At 33.8% G+C, this 22,664-nt stretch overlaps 1 protein-coding gene across 2 annotated transcripts in view; it reads right to left on the minus strand.

Annotated features, from left to right (window-relative positions):
• Positions 1 to 22,664, minus strand: part of FBXW2 (F-box and WD repeat domain containing 2) — a 35,092-nt gene that overhangs the window by 12,178 nt on the left and 250 nt on the right. The window contains exons 2-3 of one of the 2 annotated variants that reach the window (XM_074292921.1): positions 22,532 to 22,640; positions 15,840 to 16,349 (exon numbers count right to left, since the gene is read on the minus strand). In XM_074292921.1, the coding sequence (XP_074149022.1) occupies positions 15,840 to 16,349; positions 22,532 to 22,640 (619 nt within the window). The remainder of the gene's footprint in view (positions 1 to 15,839; positions 16,350 to 22,531; positions 22,641 to 22,664) is intronic. The other variant, XM_074292922.1, reaches the window with a different exon arrangement.

Genomic DNA, 22,664 nt, shown 5'->3' on the forward strand with positions numbered 1-22,664 from the left:
TCACACTTGCATTTTAGAAAAATCATTGTGGTGGTTGAATAGATAATGGACTGGAATGGGGAGAAACTTAAGGCAAGCAGAGCCTTCAATTGTCTTATTGTAGTATTCAAGCTCAGAGGCGACAAGCGTTTGCATTAGAGTGGTGATAGTGTCAGATAAGGGAAAGAGACATATAGGGATATAGAGGGAGTTGGGGGGAGGGAGGGAGAGATAGTGAAGAATCCAGGATGACTCTTAGGATACAAGTCTGAGGGACTGGTAGAATGGCATTACCCTCAATTTTAACAGGGAAGGTAGAAAGGAGGTTGGACTTAGAGGGAAAGATAATGAGTTCTATTTTGACATTTAAGATGTCTATGAGACTTCCAGTTTGAGATGTCTGAAAGGCAGCTGGGTGATGCAAGACTGGGGTTCAGGAGAAAACCAAGGAATTTATGTAGATTTGAGAATCAACAATATAGAAATGGTAATTAAATCCATAGAAGCTGATGGGACTACCAAATGAAGTAGTATAGAGGGAGAAGAGAACCACCACCAGAACAGGAAAAGAATGAAAAATCTCAAGAGATAATAGTTTCTGGATAAACTAATAATCAGGCTAGCTGGCAATCAATAAATTGATGATCACTGGTTTCTCTCAATAACAAAAGACCCTCAATGGAGACCCTGAGAGCCTTAAATACCTTTCTAAAAGAGAATGTCCTTGACAAGTCCTGACTAGTGGGCATTTAATGAGGTGGTAGGTGGAAGTCTTCAGCCCCTCCTGATGAAAATGTGGCCTGACCATGAGACTTAGTAGCTTCTAGCAATTTGGTCGGAAGGATCCATCTCCATCCAGACCTTTCTGATTAATTTTTCCATTATAAGCTGGGTTACCCTAAACTCTAACGGAAGGTTTAAAGACAGGGTTCTTTTCTCCAGGAAAAGGACTAACCCATACCAGGTTCTATTTATACTGTAAAGAGAAGTTACATCTCCTACTTAGATGGAGTCCTGTCCAAAACTGAAAAGCATGCTTTTTGAAAGCTAGGAGTAATGTCATCAATCAGTCATGTGCTTTAGAGACTGACTTTAACAACAGTTATAATAATGAGGAATGAGGAAAGAAAAAAGGAGAAAAGTCCAGATCCCAGCTTAATAACTGGTTATTAATATAATAGTATAGTAACTTATTCCCCCCATTCACTTGAAAGAGGTAGTCTGCTTAATAAATCACTTAAACTATAAATCTTATAATGAGAAACAATGTGAGAAAGACTGGTTGATATATTTGACAGGAACTACTGGGGGCAACCCCCTTTGGCAAACAGGTGTTACAGAGGATAATGGCACAATCTTTTTCAATAGCCCATTCCCACTGTCCATTTTATTAGCCCATCATATCTTAGGGCTCAGTTACCTCATCTCATATAGTTGTCTAATTTTGTAAACATCTGCAGTTATCTGGTCCTTTAGAAATCTCTCTCTCTCTCTTTTTTTTTTTTTTAAGAGAGATCATTGGTTCGGGCTTCAGAGCAGCCTCTAGTGGATTTGCTTCTCCAGTTCAGATCAGTAGTACAGATCCCCCTTTCCATTAAAATCTCTTACAAAATATCTCTTAATACAATACAAGTTTGCTTTGTCAACAACTACATGAGGTAGACAATCTTAGTTCAAACCTTACAACTCTAATAAGACCAAATTAGGAATTTCTAGACCAGAGAATTCAAATCTTTCCATACTCATTACGTCTATCTTTATTTTAAAAAGGTATCTGGACACTACCAGTAACAAGCTGAAGGAAGAATCTAAGAAAAATGATGAGCATCTGATCTATACAATGAGCCTTTTTGATTATGAATTTATTTGCCAATGAAATAATGTAAGCTAAAGAGTATCTTTTCAAATGGCATTGATTCCACAATTATTTAACTTCTGGTGTTCAACTATTTCATTCTTCACCTCAGATTCAAGTCCCAGAAAGAGAAGGAACTTCATTATTGCTTACAATTGCCTTGTGATTTAGATTAGTAAATTGTTATATTGATCTATTTAAGGAATTCAAATAACTGAAAAATTAGAAAAAATTTTAATCCAATTTTAAAATTTGGCACATATTATAATCTTGTTATGATTAATTCTTAAAATAAACTTGTCAACAAAAACAAAATTTTCACTTTAGCTATTTATTTCATTACTTACTTTTAGTTGCTTTCCCCTCTTTTCCTAAAGATAAGGGGATAAGATTCTGCTAAGGAACTAATAACCAAACCCTTTTTATTAGATACCGCTAATACAAGAATGAATTCATTTAAAATTTGGTAAATTATCTTCAATTGTAATAAAAGGTTCTGTGATAGAATGTAGGAATATACTAAGTAATCAGTTACAGAATAATACATATCAAATAAGTTGTTTACAATAACTAACCATATTCAAATGAATAACCCTAGGTAAAACTAAATATCTAAGGTAACAAGATAGACCACAAGTCACTCTTCTTTTAAGATAACTAACTATGCTAAAATTCTCTAACACAGAACATAAAATGGGATATTAATTTCACTAAACAGCAGAATTATATTCTGGTTTTACAAATCCTTACATCACTGGCAATTATCCCCATACCATTGTGAGACAATAGAGAAACTTATCTTATATAGGATGATATAACTAATAGTAGGAAAATGTCAAAGCCAAAAACTCATCTACTTGATTATTTAGGATATAGAAAGCACTAAAATTCTAATAGCTGTATCTTATTATTGTAGCTCAGAAGTGCTCCAGTCTTGATCTGTGAAATAAATATTTAATAATATGTTTAAACTGATCACTTGTCATTATTATAGAAATCTGCCTAAAATGAAAACAGGGACATAGCTACAGTAAGGGAAAAAAAAAGCTTCCCTAATTTCATCCTAATCCCAGGTAAGAGTCATAAAGATAGCCAATTGTATTGAGAAAATGTCATAGCCAGGCTTGAAATTAGCCAGGTGGGAAACATTCCATTCAAGAGGAAATGAATACTGGGGAAATCGAGTCAGGAGAATCCTACCTCAGCCCATGCCAAGAGTCGTTCTCCCAGCCTTTCCCATGAGAACTCCACCAGCAATTCAAAGATGTCACCCCCATAAGGTTACTGGCATCATGGATCATTGGCTCAATAGCATTTCTTGATGATTATACCTGGAATCAGACTCAGATTAATATTAATTATAGTCCCATAATGTCTTAAAAAGCAAGCTCCAATAATCATAGCACTTGGTGGATTCAGTTATTAAAGATCACCTAAAACAAGTATAGAGTATAGTCTCAGATTGAAAACAGTAAGAAATGCATCATAAAAACCACAACTTCTACCCTGGTTAGAGAGATTTTCTATGAGAGGAGATAATGAGAGGGCAGAGAAAAATAGGGATGTAAATATAACACAGTGAAGCTCGGAATTAGCTAGGTGGGAAGATTTTTTGAAGGGGAAGATAATTTAAAAGAGTCCAAGTGTAGCTTTCCCAAGGTCACCCTCACCTTTTTTTTTTTTTTTTTTTTTTTTTTTAAACTAGGGACAAATAGCCCACTGGCCTTAGATTTCAAATGTTACTCCCACCGAGATGCTGAAATTTTTCTTGAAGTAGTGGAACAATATTTGAAAACTAAAAAATGAAGCTCAAAAAGAATACTCAAGGGGCAGCTAGCTAGGTGGTGCCATGAAGTCAGGAGGACCTGAGTTCAAATTTGTCTCAAACATTTAACACTTACTTCCTAGTTATGTGACCCTGGGCAAGTCACTTAACCTCAACTGCCTCAGCGAGGGGAAAAAAAAAAGAATATTCAAGTCCCAAAAGGCTTTACCTCAACTTGCAAAGTCCCTCTAATCACAGTAGAGTTGAACACGATTATTGTCAATAAACAAATTGTTGCAATAAAGTGGCTAAAAAATAAAATTTATCAACCTTTAAAAAAAACACAAAATATTTTTACTTAATATTCCTTTTTACTAGTATTTCTCTTTCTCAAAAACATCATAAAACTTATCCTAATGTGAAAAGATAACCAATTACACATTCATGAATATAGCTGGAAACCTCTAAACTGACAGAAATTTGTCTTATTCAACCCTTAATGTGAAAATAAATCTTTAAAACTGGAGTTTGTTTAGACTAATTTTAGTATAGACCATCCCAGTTGGCATTATCATAATAATCCTTAATAAGTAACCAATAAACTTACAATTTTCATAAAAGATAATCAAATAATTTTAGATGAAGCTTCCTCTTTACTAGCAGTACTGAAGTACTTCAGAATAGTAATAGTTTGCAAAAATTTTCTTTCCCTTTAATTGTTCAGTTCATAATGTGACAGACAGCATCCAGATTAGAAAAGTTGATGTTTCTAAAACTATATCTGCACAATATCATAAATAGTATTAGAGATTTGAAACAAGAAGTAAAACCCATCTCTAGTCAGGCTACCTCAGTTCAACTGAATGCAACTCTAAATTTCTTTATACAGAAAATCATTCTGAACAAATTTAAGTGGAATTCACATGAAACTGATCCATGAACTTTCAATTTAACCAGGGGTGGTAGGTATTTTTATCTTTGTAGTTCTTAGATCTAAGCATTATAAAATTTAGAACATCTCACCAGCAAATTTGAAACAAACTTATAACCATGTCAAAATGTCTTATCAGACAAAATAATAAAAAGGGTTTTTCCCCTCATACTGAAATCCAAATAAAACGAAATACTTTTAACAGTAAATTTATAAGGTAATGATAGTATTCAAATTGCAAGAGAACATATTTTCCTAGCTATGATACCAAATTTCACAATATATACATGTATTTAATTTTACATTAATAACAGTAAAAAGTATACATACAGTTTTACCAATCTGAATTCACACCTATTATCAGAATGCTTAAAATGTTCTAGTTGAAGGACTGGTTTTTAGTCCATGCTAAAAGCTTAAAAGAGTTTGACTTGATGCTGGTAGGACTTGATTCATCTTACTCATACAGAAATCTTTGAATTTTCAGAGTTATAATTAATAATTCTCAATTTGAATCTAAAAAACACTTAAGATACTGTTTAATAACACTAATCATAATAACCTATTTTCACCATAACCAGTATTTCTATAGTGTTAGATGTTTAATATGGGCTCCCTAAATACTATCCCAAAAAGTGAGTGGACGCAACTACCAGATACTTATATGAACTTACTAGTAAGTGACTAAAACCAAAGCTACAAAAATTCTTAGGACAATGTGGTATATACAATATGAAGACTGAATTTTTTCCTTTTGAAATTTCTAGTTCTCAACTAAAATTAAATCATGGCAGGGAACAGAGTTTTGAAGTCTTAAAAATATTAATTCCCTGCTAAGTAGTCAATCTAAATAGATTTACACCAACCTTTTAGCAATTTATAATTACCCAAGTTTTTATAACCCCCCCAAAATCTAAAGAGTTTTTTTCTAATACAATGAATTGTCAGACTAATGTTAGACATTAAATTTATACAGATTACAAATCAAATTGCCGAGTTAACTTTAACTTGGCTTAAAATCACACAAGTTTCCTGATCCATATATTTTCCCAATTTCTCTTAATGTCAAATAGTACAATAAAATCTAAGAGCACATACATTCAATTACCTGGATCTATTTTCTAAATGGTATCATACAAAATCTCAATTATTTAACATTATATTTTACACAAGTGCTTTTTATTCCAAACATTTAAATTATGGGGTTCACTATTTCCAGCTAATCTACTGTCAAAGATTTAAAAAATGATAGTAATCTATTCCAATTATCTTACTTGGAAACATTTTTTTCAACAAATTTCTTCTAACCATCCTTTCTGTATTGGCTTTCAAATCCAGCTGCAAATTTTTCATTACAACTACATCTCTCTACCACTACACACCTGTCAGATTGGCTAAGATGTCAGGAATAAATAATGATGAATGTTGGAGGGGATGTGGGAAAACTGGGACACTAATACATTGTTGGTGGATCTGTGAAAGAATCTGGCCATTCTGGAGAGCAATTTGGAACTATGCCCAAAAAGTTATCAAACTGTACATGACCCTTCGATCCAGCCAATATTGCTGCTATTGAGTTTATATCCCAAAGAGATTTTAAAGACGGGAAAGGGACCTGTATGTGCCAAAATGTTTGTGGCAGCCCTTTTCGTAGTGGCTAGAAACTGGAAGATGAATGGATGTCCATCAATTGGAGAATGGTTGGGTAAAATATGAAGGTTATGGAATATTATTGCTCTGTAAGAAATGACCAGCAGAATGAATACAGAGAGATTTGGAGAGATTTACATGAACTGATGCTGAGTGAAATGAACAGAACCAGAAGATCACTATACTCTTCAACAATAATGCTGTATAAAGATGTATTCTGATGGAAGTGGACATCTTCAACATAAAGAAGATCCAACTCAATCTAATACTTAATATGCAACAAGAAAATGGTATTTACACACATATATTGTATCTAGGTTTTATTGTAACACATGTAAAATGTATGGGATTGTCTGTCATCGAGGGGAGGGAATGGGGGGGGATAATTTGGAAAAATGAATATAAGGGATAATATTATTTTAAAAAAATTACTCATGCATATATACTGTGAAAAAAAATTCTAAATAAAAAATTTAAAAAAAAAAAAAAAAAAAAAAAAAGCTCCAACTCACTTCCAGTTGATCAATGATGGACAGAAACAACTACACCCAGAGAAGGAACACTGGGAAGTGAATGTACATTGTTAGCATTACTTCTATCTACCCAGGTTACTTATACCTTCAGAATCTAATACTTAACGTGCAACATGAAAACTGGATTTACACACATATATTATATCTAGGTTATACTGTAACACATGTAAAATGTATGGGATTGCCTGTCATCTAGGGGAGGGAGTAGAGGGAGGGAGGGAGGGGAAGATTTGGAAAAATGAATATAAGGGATAATGTTATAAAAAAAAAATTACTCATACATATATACTGTCAAAAAAATTTTATAATTATAAAATTAAAAAAAAAAACAACTACATCTCTCACTCTACTCAAATTTCTCTAAACTCTCTCAGTATGCTTAAGCCTTCTGTTCATTTTTATATATCTCTCTGATGATTTGAAAACTCAAATCTTCTTATACTTTTCATATTTTCCCCCTCAATCATTTATTTTTCTTTCCAAATCTCCCAAACTCAGACTATACATTCTTTACTTGTTCCACCAAATCCCAAACTATAGTCATTCTATTGAATATTTCTTCCAGAACTTTAGCACAAATTGCTGTTAAACTTTCCCAAAGTATATAGTTAATTTCAACTCAGGTAGTTTTATTCAATAATTTGCCTACCACGCTTATACTCTATTATCTATAATTCAGTTGTTCTCCAGGGCAACAAAAGAGCTCCACCATACTGCCTATTCCTGATCCCAGTTTCTTTTGCTAGGTCATTACCCAAATTTCTGTTAGTGGGTGTCCTGAGCCCTCATTTTTTCCCCTTACTTTCTCTCATATATATAGAGAAGTAACCAAAACATAATTTAAGGAAGAAAAAAAAAATTCCTCTTTTGTCTTGATTTCCTCTGTTTCCATGGGTTCAATTATCATCTCTCTGTAGCTGACTCCTAAATCCACAGAGTTCTAATCTGTCTCCTTAATCTGAGCCCCAGATAACCAATTACTTACTAGATATCTATACCTATAGTCCTAGTGGGAACTAAAATCATTATCTTTCGTTCCCCAACCTGTTCCACCACCAAATTTCCTATTTCTGTTGAGAGAACCAATCACTTCCACAAACATAATCACTTATTATTTTTCCTTCCCCCATATGCAATCAACTGACAAGTCTTATTAATTCTGCCTCCGTTTATCTTTCAGATTTATCTCATAGTATTCTCCTTCACAAACTTGACATTCCAGGAAAACTAATCTACTCAAACTTGGCATTCTTTAACCCTCTTATCCAGAGATTCTTGACATTTATTTGCATCATGGACCACTTTGTCAATCTGGTAATGTCTATGGAGACCCTTCTCAGAATGTTTCTAAATATATCAGTAATAATAGCTAAAATTTACGCAGTGATCTAAATTGCAAAACACTTTACAAATATCTTTTTTTTTTTAAATCACACTCTGGGAGATAGGTGTTGTTATAATCCTCATTTTACAGATGAGAAAATTTAATCAGACAAAAGTTAAGTTATTTGCCCTGGGGTCACATAGCTAGCAGGTGTCTTGAGGCTGTATTTGAATCGAGGTGATCCTGATTCCAGTTATGTGCTAAGGAAATCAATTATGCTGAAATATAATTATCAAAATATTTTTACAAACTACTTCACCAACACGTGAACACATTCAGGTTAAGAATGTCTGCTCCAAGCTGATTAGAAAAACTTACATGAACTGGCGCTGAGTGAAATGAGCAGAACCAGGAAAACATTGACACAGTAACAAGAAGATTATATGATGATCAACAACAGATTTAGCTCTTTTCAGCAATGCAGTGAGCCAAGATGAATCTCCAAAAGACTCATTATGGAAAATGCAATCAGAGAAAGAACTAATGCAATCTGAATGCAGATTGAAGAATAAATACTATTTTTACTTTATTTTTTGTGTTGTTTTCCTTTTGCAAACTGTAATTTTTTTTAATAAGCTGTTTCTTCTTTCACAATATGACTAATATAGAAATGGCTTTCACACGACTGCACATATTCTCCTATATTAAATTGCTTAGGGTCTTAAAGATTGGAAGTAGAAAATTTGGAACTCAAAATTTTATAAAAAATGAATATTAAATATTCTCTTTACATGTAATTAGAAAAGATAAAATATTATCAATTAGTAGGGAAGGGGGAATTATAGTTAAAAAAAAAAGTCCTATTATTGTTAGTTTTTTTCTTCCTTAAATTATGTTCTATTTACTTCTCTATGTGGATGATGCCTCCTACCAGTAAAATTTAAATTCCTTAAAGGCAGAGATCATTTTTCATTTTTTCTTTGTATTCTCAGGTTGTTTGTTCTAAAGGAAGAATAACTTTGTAAATTGTAAAATACTCTGGCTGAATGCCATTTCTGTGTGAATGATTTTTTGATCACCTGAAACTGTCATATTGTTATCTCAATTAGGATTCTTAAAGAGACTACTTTTTATAAGGAAAATTGGGACCAAGAAAGGTAGAGTAATTAGCCCAATATAATGGAGTATTATTTAGTGGTAATGTTAAGAATGGAAGCTAAAATAATTGATTCCCAGTTCAGTGATTCTTTGTATTGTTTCATACAGCTATATAAAGCAAAAATGCTTCATCATCTATAGAACTAACAATACAAATCAATCATTTAAAATATTCTGTCCACATTCTTTTAAAAAATATTTAACAATAACATTTAAAATGAGTTGACTGGCTTTACACAAGTCAGAAATAAAACTAAACAACTTATAAATGTCACTATTTTGAAAGCACAATGCAAATAATTCAGTACTAATAAAAAACATAAAAACGGAATAAATGCTGCAATTTAAGCAAAAAAAAAAAAAAAAAAAAAAAAGCACTGAACATAAATAAAGCAAACCAATGCAGCAGAACTAAATTACTTCCAAGATTCATTTAACAGATAGATATAGATGTGGATCTGGGTCCATAAAAACTTAGGATTCTACTATCAATTAAAACACTATGCTTTAGGAGGCAAGAGAAACCTATTTCTTTTTATTTGTTCTACATTCCTTCACATTAGCACTGGATTGTTAATGAGTTCCAAAACTCCTCAGCTGTCAGTGAATGACAAGATAAAATGCATACAAGTATTGAGAACACATAAATGCTAGGCATTGGCCCAAGATGATTGCTCAACACTTATTATATTCAGATTTTTTAAAATTTGAAATTCTCAGGCATGCTACTCAATGTGCACATCAATGAGCAACTACTGGAATAAATGCCACACACCATTTCCTTCTAAACAAAGATTTAGTTTTTAAATTCAGAGCTAGGAAATCAGAGATCTTTTGATCCAACACTGTATTTGATGGGTGAGAAAAGTGAGGTTTAAAGAGAAGTAATCCAAGTTCATGCAGCATATTTGACCTGAAGCTTTTTTTGATCAGTACTACTGTTTCCATCTACTACACTAGCATGCTCTAGCAGCACAGAAATCAAACTGGTAGTTTAAAAACAATGGGCCAAGTGGAAGTATTTTTAGCTTAATTAGTAAGAGTATAAGGCTAGTAAATAGAATATATTTCTGTGGGACTTAAAAGTTTATGAAGCATATTGTTCACAACTGCTTATTGAGGAAGATTACGCATGATTTATTACTACCTTTGTTTTCTAAGTCAAGAAACTGATCCAGAAACTTTAAGAATAATAATAATGACATTTATTAGCATTTTAATTTTGCACACTTCCATTTCTTCCTCCCAGTAATTCTGTATGGTAAGTTCTATGAGTGTAATCATCCTCATTTTACATAAGAAAATAGACGTTCAGAAAAGTTAAAAGACCTGACTTCGGTCAAATCTGCCAGAAATAAGATGTGAATCTAGTTATCCCTAATTCCAATTCAGCTTTTTAGTCCACTGCATCATGCTGCTTGTCTTAATGATCTGTCAATATTAAATATTAAGTGACTTGTATAGTTAGAGAGCTAGGCAGTGGGCCTGGACTCAAACCCAGGTCTTCTGACAACAAATCCAAGACCTTTCCCATTATAATATGCTGTCTCAATATCATAGAAGATCCACTATGAAACTGAACCCCTCCTCTTCAAAAACTGCCTGCCATTGATCATAAGAATGTAGACAAATTTGTCTATACGCATCAACACTATAAAAGAAAAGTCATTTGGAATAAATGCTCTCCGGATGGTGAATCTGGGTCACAATTTTACATTTAAAAGGTAGCATTATGTTCAAAGAAATTAGGCTTCTAGATGACAAGACAAAAATGTCCGTATGTTCCTTCAAATCAAGAGGCCAATTTCTAGAAAGTAGTTTAAAAGTCCCACTATTTGCTAACTTACCTTTCCTCATTCACTTATTTTATGTAAAATTTATTAAATACCTACTATGCAGAGAAATAAATGGGCTTAGGAAAAGGAGGTAAAGCAAAATGTGTATATCCGATGTGAACAAAGCCCTGGACTTCAACTCAGGAAGATCTGAGTTTAAAAACAATCTCAAATATTTATTTACTAACTGTGTGACATTGGGCAAGTCACTTAACCCTATCTCAGTTCTTCATCTGTAAAATAAGTTGGAGAAGGAAATGTCAAAACATTCTAGTATCTTTGCCAAGAAAACCCCAAATGAGGTCACAAATAGTCAGACACCACTGTAGGGAAGGGGAAGAGGGAGACAGAAAAGAGAGAAGAAAAGGACAAATAATTTCTAGTTCTGTTTTTAGTATCAGAAAGATTAGGAAGCCCTTTTGTGTCAGAGGTCAAGCTTTTTTGCCATGGATCCCTCTTATGGACTACCCCAATATTTTTTAAATTTGAAATACTCAGGCATGCTACTCAGTGTGCACATCAATGAGCAACTACCGAATTGAATGCCCCACACCATTTCCTTCTAAACAAAGATTAAAACTTGGGCAACTTTTCTTTAAACTCACAAAACCTATGGACGACCCCAATATTTTTAAGTTAAAATACATAAGATTACAAAAGAAACCAGTTATAGGTAAGGGTTGTATATTTTTAAAGTTCACAAACCTAAGATTAAGAATCTCTGCTCTGGAAAAACTTATACAAATTGATGATAAGTGAAGTGAGTAGAATCATGAGAACTTTGTACACAATAACAAGAAGATTATGTGATAACCAACTATAAAGGAATTGGCTCTTTTCAATAATGCAGTAATTCAAGGCAATTTCAAAAGACTTGTGAGGGAAAATGCCACCAACATCCAAAAAAAGAACTATGTAGACTGAATGTGGATCAAAGCATGGTATTTTCACCTTTTATTGTTATTGCTATTGTTTGTTTGCTAGTTGTTTTTTTTTTTTCCTTTTTTCTGTTTTTTTCTCTTTTGATCCGATTTTTCTGGCACAATATAAAGATGGAAATATGTTTAGGAAAACTGCACATGTTTAACCTATATAGGATTGTTGCTATCTTGGGAAAGAGGGAAAAAAAATTTGGAACACAAGGTTTTGCAAAGGAAAACATGGAAAACTATTTTTGCATGTATTTGGAAAAATAAAAGACTTTTAAAAATTTTCTGCTCTATGAGTTTTCAGATGAAATTAAAGCTATCTATAGTCACAAGAAAAAATTCTCTAAATCACTGAGAAAGGCAAATTAAAACTGCTCTGAGGTACCAGCTCACACTGATCAGATTGGCTAATATAACAGAAAAGGAAAATGATAAATGGTGGAGAAAATGTGGAAAAACTGGAACATCAATGCACTGTTGGTAGAATTGTGAACTAATGAAACCACTCTAGAAGGCAATTTGAAATTATGTCCAAAGGGATATAAAACTGTGCATACCTTTTATTTAGCAAACCACTATTAGATCTGTATTCCAAAAAGATCATTAAAAAAGACCCCTAATATTTAAAAAAAACAAAAAATATTTATAGTACTCTTTTTGTGGTGCTTAAGAACTGAAAATTTAAAGGATGCCCTTCAATTGGGAAATGGGTAAATAAGTTGTAGTATATGAATATAATGGAATACTATTGTTGTTTTATAAGAAATGACAAGCAAGTAGATTTCAGAAAAACCTATAAAGATCTACATTAACTGATGCTAAGTGAAATAAGTAGAACCAGGAGAATACTGTACACAGTAACAGCAACACTGTGCAAGGACCAACTATGATAGACTTAGATTTTCTCAGCAATGGAACGATCCAAGACAATTCCAAGGGCTCCATGATGAAAAATGTTGACCACATAACCACATACAAAGAAAAGAATTATGAGGTCTGAATGAAGATCAGAGAATACTATTTTCACTGCTTGAAGTTGTTTTTTTTTTTTCCTTATGGCTTTTCCCTTTTGTTCTGAATCTTTTTTCACAACATGATTAATGTGGAAATGTTTAACATGACTGTGCATGTATAACCTATATCAGATTGCTTTCTGACTTGAGGAGGGTAGAGAGGGAGAGAGAAAAATCTGGAGCTCAAAATCTTACAACGATGAATGTTGAAAACTACGTTTATATGCAACTAGAAAAAAATAATACTGAGACTAAAAAAAAAAAAACTATTGACTCTGAATGCAACCTGAAGCAAACCTCATGTACTCCCTGCCCAACAGTTTTTTTCTTTTTTTCAAATACAGCTGGCCACTTATGTCCTTCTCTCTACATATCAGCCTTTCAGCAATATCGCTCAATACTATAAACAATACTTGATGTTATACTACAGATATCAGTCATGTAGACATCCCTCCCCACAAATTCTTTTTTCTGTCCAAAAGGAGAAGAGTGATAAAGAATGCTGATTTTAGGAATAGAAAACTTGGGTTTAAATCCTGGCTTGGTTCTAGCTATATGAATTTCAGCAAATCTATTTATCTCTTTAAGCTTTGGTTTCCTTATTTATAAAATGAGGAGATTGAACTAGATAAACTCTAAAGGTCCTTTCCAGGTTTAAATTTGAGCATATGAATTTTTAAAAATCTACACAGATAGCCATTATACATAAAAATACATTAAGTACAATGGAGTAATGTAAAACAGTGTTAACAAAGTTATTTTGATGTATAAAACAATTGCACATGTTATTACTGGATTACTTGCCATCTTGCGGAGAGGGTAGAAAGAAGGGCAGGAAAAATTTGGAACAAGAGTACAAGAGTGAATGTTGAAGATTATCCATACATATGTTTTGAAAATAAAAAGCTTTAATTTAAAGAAGTTGTTTTATATCTATATGATGAATACTGTCGCTGAAAGAAGGATCAGGAAAATTAAATGGGCTACAAGATGGGAAGGATTTCAATAGGAAAAAGAAAGGGAAGCTATTTCAGACAAAGTAAAGAGTGAATAAGGCACAGAGGGAGAAAGTACATGCTGGGCATATTCTTTGGCCAGAAAGCAATCTAATTTGACTACACAGAGATTGCTCTGAGGGAAGGAATATGATATCCAATAGTGCGTCACACTGAAGAGGTCTTCCAATGTAAGGCAAAAATAAGAGGTTAAAAAGATTTCAAGATTTTTTTTTTTTTTTAAATGCAAGAATGACATGACCAGATAGGAACATTAGACTGTTATGGGAAGAATATCAAAGATGTGTTGGATGAGAATGGAAATGGAAAAAACCTACTTTCCTACCCTCTAATCCTTTGTCCTAGCAGACATGGCTGAGAGCTACTAGCCCTGAAATGGATCTTTTTTCCCCCCATTAAGCAATTCAACAAAGATTTATTGAGCATCTAGTGGCAAGAGAACTGAACTAGACTTTTTAGACTTTTGAATTTTTTAGCTAAATGACAAATTAAATTAGTTGCTCCAAGTTAAGACATCACAAAATCTCAGATCTCAAAGGGATCTCTGCAGTCACTATACATGCCCTAAAAATCTCCTTGAAGACTTAGGATTGAGGGAACTCATTATCCTGTAAAGCAGCTCATAATGTTTGATAGCTCTAAATTACATACAAGTTTCTATTTGCACCAAGACTGAATTTGCCTCTTTGCAACTTCTCATTCATTGCTTCTACTTTTACTTCTGCCTTCTAAGGCAAAAAACAAAGTCATCATGACAAAAAACAATAGATGAGAATCTGAAGACCTGAATTCAAATCTCACTTGTGCACCTAATCTTGGTGTGACCTTCCACAGGCTCCTTCATCTCTCAGCCTCAGTTTTCTCAACTGTAAAGTGAGATTAGACTACATCAATATTCTTAGTCTTTTCTGTCATGAATGCCTTTGGTCATATGTTGATAGATCCTTCTCAGAATATTTTGAAATACATAATATAAAGTACATGGTATTAGAAAACCAATTATAAAGTAACATAGTTATCAAAATCTTAAGAAAAAAACTTCATGGAACCCAGGTTAATAACTCCTGAATAATATGATATCCCTTCCAATTCTACATCTCTGATCCTAAAAATCTAATCTTTATTCCATATGACAAACTTTCAAATACATGCTTTAGCCTTCTCTTCTCCAGATTAAACATTCTCAGTTCTTCCAACTAATTCCCAAATATCAGATTCAAAGTCTACCCATCTTGGTTACCCTCCTCCAGATCCTCTCCACTTTATTTAGCCCTTCCTAAAATATGCTGTCCAAAACTAGAAACAAAACTCTATACATGGTCTGCTATACATGGGACAACGACATCCCTATTCTTTCAAAATATAACTTCATGCAGCCCAAGTTCAGATCTGTTTTTTTCAGTTTCCAACTCCCAAACTGATTCATATTGAGCCTGTGCTTCACTTAAATTTCCAGATTTTAAAAAACTGATGTTTAACCATGTCTCCCCCATATTGCATTTATGAAGTCAATTTCTTAAACCCATATATTACAAGGGTGAAGCATGACTTTTCATTGAAATCCTATATTTCTTCCACTAATCAAGACTTTAATTTCATTTACTGTCAGATCTCAACAGATTCCAAAGATCTCTACTCATCAGAATATGAAGTGGAAAAGACATGGTAGAAATATTTCTTTTTTCCCTCTAGCAAGAGGCCACAGTTGTAAAAGGACAAAGGAGGGGAATTTTTTTTTTTTTGTATCTGTAAACTATAATTTTGAGGAAGATTATTTTTAAAAGTTACAATGTAAAAGAGCAAAGAAAAATAGAATTGCTATTTTACTCATTGAGTCACTGCAATTCCTACCTGTACAGAGAAGTCCATCCTTGTAGTAAAGTGCATATACTCTGGCACTGTGTCCAATTAACGATGAGGTCTCAAAGGCTTCATGGTCCTTCAATTGCTTCATTCTCAAAATTGCCTTCAAATAAACTTTCTTCCAATGCAAAGCGTCCTGAACGGAATCATCTATCTGCCAGCCCAAGTTTCTACAGGCAGTCTGCCATACCTCTGTACAGGCACTTATAACCTTATTCCACTGCTTAGAGACGAGGCAACATGTGAGTAAGGTCTGAGGATCGAGCCATTTTAACAAATAAAAACTGAGTTCCAGAGGAAGAAGTTTGAGGAAGTCTCGCTTGAGCAGAGTCTCTAGGTTATTGGAGAGATGCCTGAGCTGGATTGCTCCACTCAGACTAATCAGGTGATCCAGACTTTCATTTTTCTGCAAGTCCGTCAGAGAAAGAAATGTAACAGAAATGTTATCAAGCCATGTCTCAAAGTCCTTTCTCTCCATAAGGTTATGGAAAAATTTACCTGTGGCACATCAAAATATCGTATTAGTTCTGCTCAAAAGGACAGTACAAGTATGAATGCTAAAAAAAATTACAGATTAGTATCAACTTTAGCATTATTTTATCATGTTAAACAGTTAATATGTTACACTCATAGTTAATGCACCATAAATATCTTAGTTATCTCCATGCATAAAAAAATACATTTCTTTCTAAACATTATAAAATACAATTTTTGAAATAGCATCATTATAACTTACTCTATCATTATGAAACTAACACATGCCACATGCATCTTCAATGTAAAAAATTTACGGTGTATTATCTGAATAAAAACATGTGGAAAATTTATTTCAAAATTTAATTTGCTTAATGGCATGGCACAACAATCCCAAATATTTTATATCCCTTCATAGTAGATTCAGATGCTAAAATCTCAAAAGGTGATGATATATATGATCATCAAAAACATTATTACTAAGATCTTTCAGAAAGGTTACAGTTACAGTAATAAAGGCCAGACTCACTACCACACTAGTGCAAATATCAACTCAACTGAACAATTAATTGAAGCAGGAAATATGTAATCAATTAAGTTCAAAGCAAAATATTAACACTATATCCTATGGGTATTCCATACCTCAGGAGAAAAACTTGTTAAAAGTCTCACTTGGGTACTAATATCTTTTTCTATATTGTAGTATATACTCATACTCTCCAATGAATGATAATCTCCACAAGCCAAAATTCAGTATTCTTAGTGGAACTAAAGATTCAGGTATGGCATATTCTGCAATCCGTTACAGTATAAAAGAATACTAAGTTTGTTGTTGCCTATGAATTTATGTAACCAAATGACAATTCTCCCCCTGTCCCTTTGAGAAAGAAAAGCTACTCAGAGCTAGACAGGCAAAGAAAGTAATTAGAAGTTACATATGAAAGTACTCTTTAAAAACCATCAAATATATCCCAAAGAAGGAACAAAGATAAGGAAAGCTATCTACACTTTCCCCAAATTTGACCATTAATTTTTTCTAACTTCAATCCTATTAATTATGAAAATATAAAAATCTTTTATGACCAAGAGAAGTTGAAAAATAGCTTTCACTGAATACCATACTTTTTTTTATGGAGGGAAAAGGATAGAACATAAGTTACAAATGAACTCCCTTAGTTTGATTAAACTATATTAATCATGTTCATTAGGATTATTTTCCTAATAAGCATAGCAGGAAGAAGTCTGATTAATCAGCAGAAGCAACTGAACAATTTCAAATCACTATAAAACAAACAGAATCTGTCAGAAAGCCTAAGAATCTAGGATACATATCAAGGAGATAACCTCGTTACTTTCTAGATGTGTGACCCTAGATTGTCAATTGTCTCACTAATACTGATTTATCATTCTAAGAAATGAGAAAATTAGACCCCTTCTACTTCTAACACTAAACCTGCTCATAGTTATCACACACATGTAAGGTTCTTAGTCCCTTTCTAACTCAACCTATTATAGCTAAAAAAAAAATTGTAGGTGTTTTATTTTTAATCATTTCAAGTCAGAAGAAAAACTTATTTCTATTAACTTCTAAACAGTCAATCAATTCAGTGGGGACCCAAAAAAATAAAAAAATTGTCTGATGTGTAGCACAATGTAAACAAAAGCTGACAAATTTCTCTCCTTTACCTTATCTTCTTACTCAATCCCATCCCATCCCATCCTACCCCACCCCCCACCCCCCAGCAATTTAGGTATTCTACAGATTTGGCCTTTTGTTTATTTCCAGTTTTAAACTGTTAGAGGGAGTAATAAAGTCACAATAGCACAAAAATGCTGAAAGTTCTAAAAATTGAAGTAGTTGCAGGCAATATTGATCATACTAAATACTGCACTAGTTGTAGTACTAGTCATCTTGCAATTTTGTTTTATTTTGAAACAATAGTCAGGTTTACCTCTTCAAAAATCACTAATGTCCTATATGTTGCATGAGGTAATGTGATATGGCAGATAATACAAGCCTTGAAATCAAGAGATTCGAGTACTAGAACTAACTATACTATTAATCAGTTGGGCAAACTTGAGTCTCCCCTTTAAGAGTTTTGTCTTCACCAATAAAATTGGAATAATGTCCATCCTACCTACCTTGCTATAAGAATCAACTGAGATAATATACTTTCAGAATGCTTTGAAAACCTAAAGCAATATATAAATGTAAACTATTATTATATGGCAAATGCCTTGATTTGTAATGGCTGGATACTTGTTTTAATTCCAGTTAAATATATTTTTTCAATATCTTAGTAAAAAAAATCCTACTTATAATCATAAATCAGTGTTTCCTACCTAAGACTTAAATTAATATGATTATGATCCCACTGATGAGTTCTAGGAGATTCTAACCAATGAACATGTGAAATAGTTTCATATACTCATCTTGACCCTGACAATAATATGCTTCTATTCCTATCCTTATAAATAGAATAACTTTCAAGCCTACTAGTTTCCTACTAATAACTAGAAGTTATTATCTTTTATTTAATGGGAATTTAGAAAGTTATTTCTCAAGTGTCCAGAGTTTAATTACACCTTATTCAAGAGTTACTTTTTCATTCAGCTACTCAAAGAATATATCATTTTATAGAAAAGCATCACAATTTTAACATATTTAAAGCTGAAAATGAACACTGTCTTAAATATTTTGCGTGATTCCAGAAGTTACCAAATGGATAATGAATTTCTTTTGATAGACGGATAATGAATTTGTTTTGATAGGACACTGTAAACTGAATCTATTCATTTATTTATTTATTTGTTTGTTTGTTTGTTTATTTATTTTGGTGAGGTAGCTGGGATTAAGTGACTTGCCCAGATTCACAAAGCTAGGAAGTATTAAGTGTTCAGACACATGGTTGGGTTAAGCTGAATTCTAAAAACAAGAAAAATATAAAATGTTAAGACAAATTACTTCAGTATAAACTTCAATGTTCTGGGAGATAATAGATAATATATACATATTAATAGATATATTATAGATATAGATAACAAATCTATATATCTATATGTATTCTATATAAATAAATAAAATATAGATAATAATATGATAATGGAAATACACAAGTAACTGATTTAATTGGTGCTACTGCATGGGACTAGGGACAACTGGTACTCTTAAATGCACTTTTCTCTCTACCTTTCTTTCTTTTCCTATTCTATTTTCCCCTTCAATTTAAACAAACTCTTATTAAGTGCCCATTTTACATGAAATTGTGTTAACTACATAATATTCTGCCCCTGACCTGCCAATTGCCCCCATAGATACAATTTGGTGATTAACTAAATATGTGAAGAAATCAGAAAAGCTAGATTCTACTATTCTGTGACTTCCTGCTTTTGATGCTCACTTTCTGAGTTGAAAATCGATCATTTTAACAGTTCTAAATTTCTATTGCTTTATACTTGTTCTTTCACATAACAGTATGTAAAACAAGGGAGTTGGAGTATGATTTCCAAGATTTTTCATAACTCTAAAACTCTATGATCATAATCCCTGAAATAATACATAAATATTAAAGTGCTTTATAAATTGTTATGCTACCAAATTATTAAAGATCACAGCACTTTGAAAAACTAGGTATTGACAAAGATCTTAAGACATTTCAAAAGAAGCCTTAGCTTTCTAAAATACAATAGAGTGTGGGGAAAAGCTATGTTGAAGAGTTAAAGAAGGTTTGTAATCAAATCTGGGAAATGTAATTTATCCATGTAGTTCTGAGCAAATCATTTAAACTCTTTGGGCCTTGGTTTCCTAATTTGTAAAATGAAGAGGACTGGGCCTGATCTTCTAAGGACCCTTCAGGACTGAAATCTCTCTTTCTATAGCAAGCTTTCTATTTCCTAAAGAATAAAGTTCGGGGCAGCTAGGTGGCGCAGTGGATAGAGCACCAGCCCTGAATTCAGGAGGACCGGAGTTCAAATCTGATCTCAGACACTTAACACATCCTAGCTGTGTAACCTGGGCAAGTCATTTAATCCCAGCCTCAAAAAAATAAATAAATAAAATAAAATAAAATAAAGTTCAAACTCATTATATTAGAATTCAAAGACCTTCCTTGTTCTGGCCCTAAAACAATCACTCTTATGTCCCTATCTGGTCACCTCATCACCCAACTAAAACTTTTTTGAGAGCCTTCCTACTATCTAGAAGCTGAAACTCCTCTGCTTGGCATTTAACATCTTCTACCTTGTAATCTTTATCAATTTATCCTTCTTTATGGGCTCTAAGTTCAAACTAAAATACCCCCCAAATAAAATTTGTGCTTTTATTTTTCCCGTGGCTTATATTGTTCCCTATGACCCGTTAGCCCCCTTCCAACTTCTGAAATCCTAATATACTAAAAGTCCAATTCAAATATTACTTTTTTCCATGAAGTCATCCCCAACTCCCACCTTAGTAAAATCTGGATCTGTGATTTTATTTGTATATAGAATTTCCAAAGAAGAAATTCCTCCACCATTGCAAAATGAATGGCACCTGTCCTGCAAATTTATAGTCAGAGAGTAGCTTGAAGCACTGGGACAGAAAGTAGCTCACCTATGACCACAACTAGTATGTAATATGAGGAAGACCTGAACCCAGGGTTTCTTGGTTTCAAGAACAATTCTCTAGCCCTTACACCAAGCTGCCTCTTGCCAAAGGTATTACTAATATCCTCTAAAATTTTTATTGTGTATTATAGATATCACAGATATCTATATTATCATCCAATAAAATATAAACATCACAAGGTTTCTTGCCTAAACTCTGTATCTCTCCTTATACCTAACGTAATGCTCTCCTGTTCTTCCTGAGGCTCAAGGTTGTAAGGAAAGTTTTTTGCAAACCTTAAAGTACTTCACAAATGCCATCTTTCTACATGTAGTCTTTTCTGTTCTCTTCAATTGCTAGTGTTTCTCCCTGTTACCTTGCATTGATTTTACATATACTTCAATATGTTGTTTCTCTTGACAGCATGCAAACTCAAGGAAACGGACTGCATCATTTCTTTTTCTTTTCTTTTTTTTTTGTATCCTTTCCTTCCACAACGCCTGGCATAACAGGCAAATAAGAAATGCTAGTTAAATGGCTCGATGCCTCATTTCAAAATCATTAAGACAATTTACTAAAGATGTTTATTAGGCTCTACATCAACAGAAGCAAAACTTTCTAAAATTTAGACTAAAAAGAACTGGTTAGAATGCAGAGTATGCTGCCTTAGGAGAAAGTGGAGGGTGTAAAGCATAGGCAGCATGGTACAGTGCAGTGTGATTATCTGAATCCAGTGGACTGGATATAATCACTCTGCCATTTAACAGCCGAATGACCTCCAGTAGGTCAAAGTCTCTCCAAAGATGTTCCTTCACATATAATATGAGGATAATACTATTCATATACTTTACTAGTAAGATTAAGAGAGAAATACTTTGTATATCTCAGTGATACAGGAAAATGTTTTGTTATGACTACAACAGATACAGAAGAGAGAACTGGGTAAAACTGAAATAGGGGTCTCCTTCCTGCTCTGAAGTATCTCTATGCATGCGACAGTCAAAAAGATAGTTTAGAAATAACCACATGTACGTATGTACGTGAGGAAAAGCTCATACTAGTGCGATGTAGTTCAACTACTGACTGCGAACAGGCCTAGGTTTCTTAACCTAGTACCTGCAGTAATACTCCAGAGGACTATTGTAAGAGTCAACATAAACATATGTGCAGAGCGGTCCCCAAACTCCAAAGCGCTATGCTACGTTTGCTGGCTGCACGATCCTGCGCAAAAGCCAGCTTTGGTTTCTTAACTAGGTCCGTGGATCTGAACAAGTCAATCTTAATCATTTTATTTCTCTGAATGTCCACTTCATCAACTGCAAGATGGGTCAATACGGGTCCTACATACATCACAAAACCACAGTCAGCGTGGTGGGCCTTCAAATGCTTTACAAACAGGGGTTAAAATTGCTATGGCGATGGAGATTTCTGAGCGGAGCTCCCCTGCAGAGCGGATGCGGCTGTCAGGGCTCAGAGCCCGGACTGGCAGAAACAGCTGGACTAGAGGAAAAGGCGGGGCAGGAGGGAAGAAGAGAGGCCTACCTCTGACACCATCCTCCCCCCTACACACTCCCCCTCCCCCGCTCCCCCGCGCGCGCCGCTTCCCGCCCCGGGCACTGACCTGAGGGCGCGCTCCGGGACCCGGGGCCTCGGGACGGACACACGCCGCCTGGGCGCCCGCGGGCCGGCGGAGCTTCGCAGCGGCCGGGCCCCTTCGGCAGCCATGGCGCCTGGACAGGGAGAGACAAAGACAC

Source organism: Sminthopsis crassicaudata, chromosome 2, assembly GCF_048593235.1.
Source record: "Sminthopsis crassicaudata isolate SCR6 chromosome 2, ASM4859323v1, whole genome shotgun sequence".
In the NCBI taxonomy this organism is placed as follows: Eukaryota; Metazoa; Chordata; class Mammalia; order Dasyuromorphia; family Dasyuridae; genus Sminthopsis; species Sminthopsis crassicaudata.